Source organism: Salmo salar, chromosome ssa09 (assembly GCF_905237065.1).
Source record: "Salmo salar chromosome ssa09, Ssal_v3.1, whole genome shotgun sequence".
Lineage (NCBI taxonomy): Eukaryota > Metazoa > Chordata > Actinopteri > Salmoniformes > Salmonidae > Salmo > Salmo salar.
The window spans coordinates 127,190,733-127,201,608 of NC_059450.1; the positions used below are offsets into that span (position 1 = coordinate 127,190,733).

At 43.8% G+C, this 10,876-nt stretch overlaps 1 protein-coding gene across 1 annotated transcript in view; it reads left to right on the forward strand.

Moving 5' to 3' along the window:
• LOC106612873 (FRAS1-related extracellular matrix protein 2) overlaps positions 1-10,630 on the forward strand; it is a 113,947-nt gene extending 103,317 nt beyond the window's left edge. The window contains exons 24-26 of the mRNA XM_014214479.2: positions 3,397-3,584; positions 5,865-6,011; positions 6,478-10,630. Coding sequence (XP_014069954.2) covers positions 3,397-3,584; positions 5,865-6,011; positions 6,478-7,155 — 1,013 coding nt within the window. The 3' untranslated portion in view covers positions 7,156-10,630. The remainder of the gene's footprint in view (positions 1-3,396; positions 3,585-5,864; positions 6,012-6,477) is intronic.
• The last annotated feature ends 246 nt before the right edge of the window (positions 10,631-10,876 follow it).

Consider the following 10,876-nt stretch of genomic DNA (forward strand, 5'->3'; position numbering starts at 1 on the left):
TGAGCTCAGGTGCATCCTGTTTCCATTGATCATCCTTGAGATGTTTCTACAACTTAATTGGAGTCCACCTGTAGTAAATTCAATTGATTGGACATGATTTGGAAAGGCACACACCTGTCTATATAAGGTCCCACAGTTGACCGTGCATGTCAGAGTAAAAACCAAGCCATGAGGTCGAAGCAATTGTCCGTAGAGCTCCGAGACAGGATTGTGTCCAGTCAAAGATTTGGGGAAGGGTAGCAAGAACTGCAGCATTGAAGGTCCCCAAGAACACAGTGGCCTCCATCATTCTTAAATGGAAGAAGTTTGGAACCACCAAGACTCTTCCTAGAGCTGGCCACCCTGTCAAACTGAGCAATCGGGGGAGAAGGGCCTTGGTCAGCGAGGTGACCAAGAACCCGATTGTCAGTCTGACAGAGCTCTAGAGTTCCTCTGTGGAAATGGGAGAACCTTCCAGAAGGACAACCATCTCTGCAGCACTCCACCAATCAGGCCTTTATGGTAGAGTGCCACTCCTCAGTAAAAGGCACATGACAGCCCACTTGGAGTTTGCCAAAAGGCAACTAAAGACTCTCAGACCATGAGACCATCTGATGAAATCAATAATGAACTTCTAGAGGAAACCTGGCACCATCCCTACGGTGAAGGATGGTGGTGGCAGCATCATGCTGTGGGGATGTTTTTCAGCAGCAGGGACTGGGAGACTAGTCAGAATCGAGGCAAAGATGAACGAAGCAAAGTACAGAGAGATCCTTGATGAAAACATGCTCCAGAGCGCTCAGGACCTCAGACTGGGGCTAAGGTTCACCTTCCAACAGGACAACGACCCTAAGCACAGAGCCAAGACACCACAGGAGTGGCTTTGGGACAAGTCTCTCAATGTCCTTGAGTGGCCCAGCCAGAGCCTGGACTTGAACCCGATTGAACATCTCTGGAGAGACCTGAAAATAGCTGTGCAGCAACGCTCCCCATCCAACCTGACAGATCTTGAGAGGATCTGCAAAGAAGAATGGGAGAAACTCCCCGAATACAGGTGTGCCAAGTTTGTAGTGTCATACCCAAGAAGACTCGAGGCTGAAATCGCTGCCAAATGGGCTTAACAAAGTAATGAGTAAAGGGTCTGAATACTTATGTAAATGTCATATTAAGCATTTCTAAAATCCTGTTTTTGCTTCGTCATTATTGGGTATTGTGTGTAGATTGATGAGAGAAAAAAAACAATTTAATCAATTTTAGAATAAGGCTGTAACCTAACAAAATGTGTTAAAAGTCAAGTGGTCTGAATACTTTCCGAAGGCACTGTACTTGCTCTCCTCCTCTCACCTTTTCTCCTTCGGTGCACAACATATCAGCTGTCTGTGACCAGGTGAAAAAACCTTTCCAAGCCAAACCTTCATATCATGACCACTAACCGTTACACACAGCCTACATCGTCACCATATTAGCTAACATCATAGTCAACATAGCTACTAGAACTAACGTGGTACTAAACCGCTACAATCATCCTGTACAGTGTACAGTCAGCAAGCAGTTTAGCAGTTACACCGGCTGGCCCCAGTGGCAATAAATTAATACAACCAAAAGATTTCCTTGACTTAGAAGAGTTCCAGTGTTGGATAGCCATAGCCATCTAGCTAACATAGCATCCCTCTCTGTTTGAGTAGGCTAAACTAGGGTGTTTGAGGGTGTTTGAGTAGGCTAAACTAGCTAGCTGCATTCGCGAAGGATTACTAGGATTACTAGGATTGGGTTAGAAGGATTACTTTATCCTATCCCAGGTATTCCTTAAAGAGGTGGGGTTTCAGGTGTCTCCGGAAGGTGGTGATTGACTCCACTGTCAGAGCAGCGAACAGTTTTGACTGGGCTGAGCGGGAACTGTGCTTCCGCAGAGGTAGGGGGGCCAGCAGGCCAGTGGTGGATGAACGCAGTGCCCTTGTTTGGGTGTAGGGACTGATCAGAGCCTGAAGGTACGGAGGTGCCGTTCCCCTCACAGCTCCGTAGCAGATGCGAGCTTCAACTGGAAGCCAGTGGGGTGTGCAGAGGAGTGGGGTGATGTGAGAGAACTTGGGAAGGTTGAACACCAGACGAGCTGCGGCGTTCTGGATGAGTTGTAGGGGTTTAATGGCACAGGCAGGGAGCCCCGCCAACAGCGAGTTGCAGTAATCCAGACGGGAGATGACAAGTGACTGGATTAGGACCTGCGCCGCTTCCTGTGTAAGGCAGGGTCCTACTCTACGAATGTTGTAGAGCATGAACCTACAGGATCGGGTCACCGCCTTGATGTTAGTGGAGAACGACAGGGTGTTGTCCAGGGTCACGCCAAGGCTCTTAGCACTCTGGGAGGAGGACACAATGGAGTTGTCAACCGTGATGGCGAGATCATGGAACAGGCAGTCCTTCCCCGGGAGGAAGAGCAGCTCCGTCTTGCCGAGGTTCAGCTTGAGGTGGTGATCCGTCATCCACACTGATATGTCCAGACATGCAGAGATGCGATTCGCCACCTGGTTATCAGAAGGGGGAAAGGAGAAGATTAATTGTGTGTCGTCTGCGTAGCAATGATAGGAGAGACCATGTGAGGATATGACAGAGCCAAGTGACTTGGTGTATAGCGAGAATAGGAGAGGGCCTAGAACTGAGCCCTGGGGGACACCAGTGGTGAGAGCACGTGGTGCGGAGACGGATTCTCGCCACGCCACCTGGTAGGAGCAACCTGTCAGGTAGGACGCAATCCAAGAGTGAGACGCGCCGGAGATGCCCAACTCGGAGAGGGTGGAGAGGAGGATCTGATGGTTCACAGTATCAAAGGCAGCAGATAGGTCTAGAAGGATGAGAGCAGAGGAGAGAGAGTTAGCTTTAGCAGTGCGGAGAGCCTCCGTGACACAGAGAAGTGCAGTCTCAGTTGAATGACCAGGCTTGAAATTACTGTGTACTGTGTGAGCCTCCTAGGTTTTGTATTGAATTCAATGCATCCAGAGGAGGATGGAAACTTGCTGTTTCCTGGCTAGACAATGGTGCTACACTAGAGGGTGCTTTTGAGACTACTGTAGACCTTCATTGCAAAACAGTGTGTTTTAATCAATCATTTGGTGGCATGTGAATATATTTAGTATAGTTTTATCTAAAAAGGATAACTTTTTTAATATTTCACTAATTTTATATTTATTCAATTCACTGAAGAGGATGGTCCTCCCCTTCCTCCTCTGAGGAGCCTCCACTGAAGCATTACAACCAGCCTCTCACAGCTTTCTTACTTCTCACACACACCACCTTTTCATGGATCCTGATCAGATGTGCACTACATAGGGAATAGGTTGCTATTTGGGATGGAGGTAGCCCCATTGACTATCTGATTGATTGAGTTATTACTGTATTAACCCAAACCTGATCTCCTCCCAGGTGACATGATATATGGCAGAGTGATGGTGGACCCAGTTCAGAACCTGGGGGATTCCTTTATCTGTAACATAGAGAAGGTGTTCCTGTGCACCGGCGCGGATGGATATGTGCCCAAGTACAATCCCAACAACAATGAGTATGGCTGTCTGGCTGATGCTCCATCGCTGCTTTACAGATTCAAAATCATCGTAAGTACAGTACTGTACAGGGCCCATAGTGCTCTGGTCAAAAGTAGTGCAATATCTGGGGAATAGCATGTAATTTGGGATGCAAATAGCTATGCAAATAGCTATGCAGAAACAGTTTGTGATATATTGAAAACCTAAACATAAAATGTGCTATATACACAAACATCTGCCACAATAATCATATTACTCATATTTTTTTTAAACAAGCACCTTATAAACTGCACAAGCACCAGAAATGCTGTTGGGTAAATGCAGGGTAAATGCACATACATACAATGAGGGAAAAAAGTATTTGATCCCCTGCTGATTTTGTACGTTTTCCCACTGACAAAGAAATTATCAGTCTATAATTTTAATGGTAGGTTTATTTGAACAATGAGAGACAGAATAACAACAAAAATATCCAGAAAAACGCATGTCAAAAATGTTATAAATTTCTTTGCATTTTAATGAGGGAAATAAGTATTTGACCCTGTCACGATTCCCACCGACGGTGGCGCCCCCTCCTGCTCGGGTGGCGCTCGGCGGTCGTCGTCACTGGCCTATTAGCTACCACTGATTCCCTTTCTGGTTTTCCCTTCTTTTTGGTTTTGTGCACCTGCGTTTAGTTTGGTTAATTAGCGGGGCTATTTATGTTAGCTGGTCCGCTTCCGTGTTGTGCGGGATTATTTCTATTGTGACGGCTCATGTTCGTGTCGGCGCTATTTTACGCCGTGTGTATTTTCTCCCCTGTGTTTGGGAGTATTTTGTTTGATGAGTGAGTGTACATTAAATACGCCACTACCCTGTGCTCGCTGCTTCCTGTGCCTCATTCCTTCACCACGACTGCCAATCCGTTACAGACCCCTCTGCAAAACATGACTTAGTACTTGGTGGCAAAACCCTTGTTGGCAATCACAGATGTCAGACGTTTCTTGTAGTCTCAGGAGGGAGGGATTTTGTTCCACTCCTCTTTGCAGATCTTCTCCAAGTCATTAAGGTTTCGAGGCTGACGTTTGGCAACTTGAACCTTCATCTCCCTCCACAGATTTTCTATGGGATTAAGGTCTGGAGACTGGCTAGGCCACTCCAGGACCTTAATGTGCTTCATCTTGAGCCATTCCTTTGTTGCCTTGGCCGTGTGTTTTGGGTCATTGTCATGCTGGAATACCCATCCACGACCCATTTTCAATGCCCTGGCTGAGGGAAGGAGGTTCTCACCCAAGATTTGACCGTACATGGCCCCGTCCATCGTCCCTTTGATGCGGTGAAGTTGTCCTGTCCCCTTAGCAGAAAAACACCCCCAAAGCATAATGTTTCCACAGTGGGGATGGTGTTCTTGGGGTCATAGGCAGCATTCCTCCTCCTCCGAACACAGCGAGTTGAGTTGATGCCAAAGAGCTCCATTTTGGTCTCATCTGACAACACTTTCACCCAGTTGTCCTCTGAATCATTCAGATGTTCATTGGCAAACTTCAGACGGGCATGAAAATGTGCTTTTTTGAGCAGGGGGACCTTGCGGGCGCTGCAGGATTTCAGTCCTTCACGGCGTATGTGTTACCAATTGTTTTCTTGGTGACTATGGTCCCACCTGCCTTGAGATCATTGACAAGATCCTCCCGTGTAGTTCTGGGCTGATTCCTCACCGTTCTCATGATCATTGCAACTCCACGAGGTGAGATCTTGCATGGAGCCCCAGGCCGAGGGAGATTGACAGTTCTTTTGTGTTTCTTCCATTTGCGAATAATCACACCAAATGTTGTCACCTTCTCACCAAGCTGCTTGGCGATGGTCTTGTAGCCCATTCCAGCCTTGTGTAGGTCTACAATCTTGTCCCTGACATCCTTGGAGAGCTCTTTGGTCTTGGCCATGGTGGAGAGTTTGGAATCTGATTGATTGATTGCTTCTGTGGACAGGTGTCTTTTATACAGGTAACAAGCTTAGATTAGGAGCACTCCCTTTAAGAGTGTGCTCCTAATCTCAGCTCGTTACCTGTATAAAAGACACCTGGGAGACAGAAATCTTTCTGATTGAGAGGGGGTCAAATACTTATTTCCCTCATTAAATTGCAAATCAATTTATAACATTTTTGACATGCGTTTTTCTGGATTTTTTTGTTGTTATTCTGTCTCTCACTGTTCAAATAAACCTACCATTAAAATTATAGACTGATCATTTCTTTGTCAGCGGGCAAACGTACAAAATCAGCAGGGGATCAAACACTTTTTTCCCTCACTGTATCCTAAACACCTTTACCAATGTTGGTACAGCGTTTACTAGTGTTTCCCTCTCCTCCTCCAGGATAAGGCCCAGCCAGAGACCCAGGCCAGGTTGTTTGGTAATGTCGGGTTCAGGGCTCTGCTGGCTGTAGACGACCCTCAGGCCCTGGCCCTGGTCAGACAGCCTGGATCTGACGGCTTCAGCATGAACTCTACAGCACTGTTCCAAGTACGTCTCCCTGACCCCTATGCTACATAACACAGAATAGTGGAGAAGGAACATCCCTGTCTTATTCCTATTTCTAACACTCACTTTCACTGCTTTAAAGCTAGAATCCTTAGTTGCTACATCCATTTTTGGACGTATACATTTATTATATATACCCATTGATTCTTGACGAATATAACTTATAAATGCCTCGTGAGCTTAGTTCAACTGTCGTAACTCAATTCATGGTAAAAACGATCATTTTGATATCATGGATGGTCAGCCCTTGCGTCCATAGCGCTGTCAATGAATTTGAGAGGTTAAATTTCTCCAGGCCCATCCCTCAGCTTTTTACCAAAACAGAGGCGTGGTGTCGCTTGTTATTATTTCTATTAATGACTCTATCTTTAATGACATGGGATTGTTCCTGTCATGCTCAGGTAAACTACCCAGCCCTCATGACTAACTCTGTTCCTCTGGTGTCCAGGTGTCAGCAGGGAGAGAGTGGTTCATCCACACCATCTACACCGTCCGCTCCAGAGAGAATGCTAACAGGGGGATCGGGAAGAGAAGTCTGGAGTACCACACACTCACCCAACATAGCAGTATGGCTGCAGGAGGCCACTCTCTGACCCAACACAGCAGTATGGCTGCAGGAGGCCACTCCCTGACCCAACACAGCAATATGGCTGCAGGAGGCCACTCCCTGACCCAACACAGCAGCATGGACAGAGAAACCCAGCATCAAACTATGGCTGCAGGAGGAACGTCCCAGTCCCAGTTTCGATCCAGGCGGTCAGCAAACAGGGTGCCAGACCTGACAGAGGACATCGGCCTGGACAACAACCGAGGCACCAACATTCTCCATATCGCCCTGGACCTCAGCCGCCAGCGCCACACCAGCCCCGACCAGGAGGTCCTCACTCGGGGTGTGGTGCCCAGGGAGCTGAACCATCCTGCTGAGAGCGAGGACGGCTTGGTCCTGATCATAGGGATCCTGGTGGGCCTCCTCCTCACTATCCTTATCATCATCGTCATAGTGCTAACCGTACGGTCCAGACAGGAGAAGAAGAAGATGGAGGTTCCCACAACAACGTCAAGCTCCACTGAGCCCATGGTGACATCAGGGTTCACTTGCGGTGGCTTGGACAGCTCAGAAGTCTGACGGACAGACAGACAAACGGACTTCCTTCGACATGACCATTGAGACAGACAGACTGATGGACGGATATTCTCCACAGAAAATAAAACACTGACAGATGTTGTTTTTTTAATGTTTTTTTTTTGCAAGTGCCTCATAACTTTTACGTTGGGACATAAAGAGAGGGAGGGGACAACTGAAACAACACAGTCGACAATGAGAGCTTTGGTTCCGTACAAAAACCTACTTGAAATCCTGCAGTCCTTCTGCTCTGCTGTAGGGGAGACCATAGAGGTAAAACAATCTCTCTCTATGGGGAGACTGCCCCATCTAGGGCAGAGCATGTAACTTGTTCTGTTCAAGGCACTTGCCAGCATTCATTATTGCTTTGTTTTATGATGACACTTGATCCCAAAAATGTTTATGATTTGCCCAAAGGTGCTAAAGCAGCAGATGCCTCTGTCCTGTAGGATGGATGGTGGTCCTGTGAGTTGGTAGAAGGACATGTAGCAGGGCTATTCAACTCCATGCCTGTAGGGCAGAAGTTTTGCTGATTGTCTTTTCTACCTGGTAGTTGATTGATTGATTGATTGATTGATTGATTGATTGATTGATTGATTGATTGATTGATTGATTGATTGATTGATTGATTGATTGATTGATTAATGTCACTGATTGGCCGTAGAGTTCCATGATTTAACCAGTTTCCGGTTAGAATGAAAGACTGATAACCAGAAGTGTTTCAGCCTTCCAGGCCCATAGTTCAATACCGGTATTCCTGGTATTCAGTATTCAATATGATTGCAAAGTTGTCATAGAACTGTCATAGTTGTTCATGAATATGTTTGTTTTCCCATGTCAAGCCACTGTCAATAGTCTGCTAACACTGGGAATACATTATTTGAAATCTTTCAAGAGTATTAGCTTTAGCCTGCCTGGAGTGCCAGGTGGGACTTTTATATTGGTTCCACTGCAACAGGCAAGCTCAATTGATCACAGCTTAAGTATTTTACATGATTTAAAAGAGTATTTGAACCCAGGTCTGCTCTCTATACCGTAAGTATGGAGGCTGATTCATGTTGAAGTTCAACAGGTGCCTAAGAATCCACTGGAGGTTATACTGTAGGAAGCGTCCCAAATGGCACCTTATTCCCTATTTTGCACTGTAAGTAGTGCACTATATAGGGAATAGGGTGTAATTTGGGACGAATGCTTAGATTTTCTCTATTACATGGTTATTATATTTGTTTTGTTTGTATTAATGGTTATCTATCATTTGTGCCTGCTTCTGATTTTGTATTTTCTTTAAAATAATTGCTTAAACTTGTATAATAATGTGTAAAGCAGATTTGGGGGAAAATGTGTCTAATCTACTGTAGCTAATTCAGACTTAATTACATGTTTTTCTATCCTAACAGAGTTCCAAGTTGATCACAATTTTTTTGGGGGGGGTAATTGTTCTCTCGATAGTCCCAAAATCATGGTTGTAGTGACTTTGTATGGTTCTGTCCCAAATGGCATCCTATTCCCTATTTAGTGCACTACTTTTGATCAGAGCCCATAAGGAATTAAGGTACCATATAGGGAATAGGGTGCCATTTTGGACACATCCTATATCAGTGTGGTCCTGTATTTGAATACATACAGTACAGTACTGAATTGAATCTAATGAGAAAAGGTATATCCTGTAGGGGAGAGTGGGTAAGTTGAGCCATTTTTTACATTCAGCATCACTCCATCAATGGAAATGTAGTATTCTTTCTAACAAAGATATCTATATATATTTCAGGATGTTGTGTATCCCTGAAAATAATCTGAATTCATGTAAACATTACAATTTTGAAAACATAGCTTGTCCAAAGAAAGTGATATCTTGGCACGATTTACCCCTACACATTTGTGTACTGAATGAAATATTACCACTACCTTTTTAAAACCATGTCTATCTTTACTTTCCAAACACAATTCAACACAATCACTTCTTTGTCTTTTAATCCCTCATATCCCAGCCGTTCATTATACCTGGGAAGAAAACATTTACTCAACTTACCACAAGGCAAACAGTTTGACTATATTAGCCCACACAGCTGCAAGGATGCACTTTCATGCTAGGTTTAGGACCTCATATTGAAGCTTATTGTATAGAAAAATTATACCATTATATCTATTTTGGTTTAGATACAAATTATTATATCTATTTTGGTTTAGATACAAGCGTCATGAAACCTCTTAACACAATAAATTAATTTGACTTGGTGAAAATCAGTTTTTTGGAACATACTTGCTTTCTTCCTTCACGGACTCCATGAAATGATGACCTCTTCCTAAATATTTGGTGAAATTATTCATTTTGTGTATGGTTTCCTAGAAACAAGGGTGGTTCAACTTACCCCTTTGACTCAACTTACCCCACTCTCCGCTGGTGAGTTGATTTTAAAGACAGCTGGTCTGCAATGTACAGTTTATAGCAGCTCTGGATGGACCCACTAGGCACAGACTCATCATATAGTGAGTAGCTTATTCCCTAAATAGGGAGTAGGGTGCCATTCTGGACTAACTCTGTTTCTCTACAGGGCTATGAAGTGACTGATCTGTACCAAATGTTCTCCAAAGGTTTTACATTATATTTAGTATTATAAAAACATTCATAATGGACCATGAATATGTATGCATCCCAAATGGCACCCTATTCCCTTTATAGTTCACTACTTTTATAGTAGTGCGCGATATCGAGAAATGGGTGCCATTTGGGACTCCGACCAGAAGGGAAAACCAACTATGATCTACTACAATCTAAATCACGGCTGTTAGAGAGATTAATGTTAATACATCACAGAAGTATTTATTTTATCACATAAATATCCATAGGGATTGCCAATAAAAAAGATCTAATATTTGTTTCCCTCTAAAGATAATTTTCTAATCAGCCACAAACCACATAAAATATGTTTCAGACATGGTTGCCACTTTTGCAATGTAATGATGCATAAAGAAAAGGTATAGACCTGGTATAGACCATCACCTTGTCAATGGATGTCCCAGTCATAATACTAAGATAACATACAATGACCTCCATACTGTATAGTGACTTCATATACCCACTGCTTTATAAACTTCAGATTTCTATATCGTTTGCTGTTTAATTTTTGAAAACATAAATGCTATGCAACTTACAATATCATACCACTAAAGTAGTATTGAATCCCAATATTTCTTTATTTTTTAATATGATTATTTTTGCTGATTTTACATTTTGTCCCTGTACCACCAATAGCTCTTATATCATGTTATTACCACCACCTTTATGATTTCAGGATTTTGTTGAATGCATCTAATGCCTGTGCGAGTGTATACACATGTATGTAATATATGTATTGCTAATAAATATACCGTTTGGATGTTTTGGGAATTATCAGTGTTAAATGCATATGTGCTGTAAGTATTTGTAACATAGACCTAAAGCACAAAGTGGTCTGCAAATAAAGTTTTTTCAAGGAAATCAGACTGCTGTCTTGTTTGAAAAGCAGATGTTGTGTATGTATTTGGTCTGTTTGGAAAAGGCTACTTCCCAAATGGCACCTTATTCCCTACATAGTGCAATACTTTTGACCAGAGCCCCTATATATCGCACTACTTCAGACCAGGGCCCATAGGGCTCTGATCAAAAGTAGTGCACTATTTAGGGAATAGGAATCCATTTGGGACATAACCAAAATCTGGTTTCTGAGAAAACACGTGATGTATT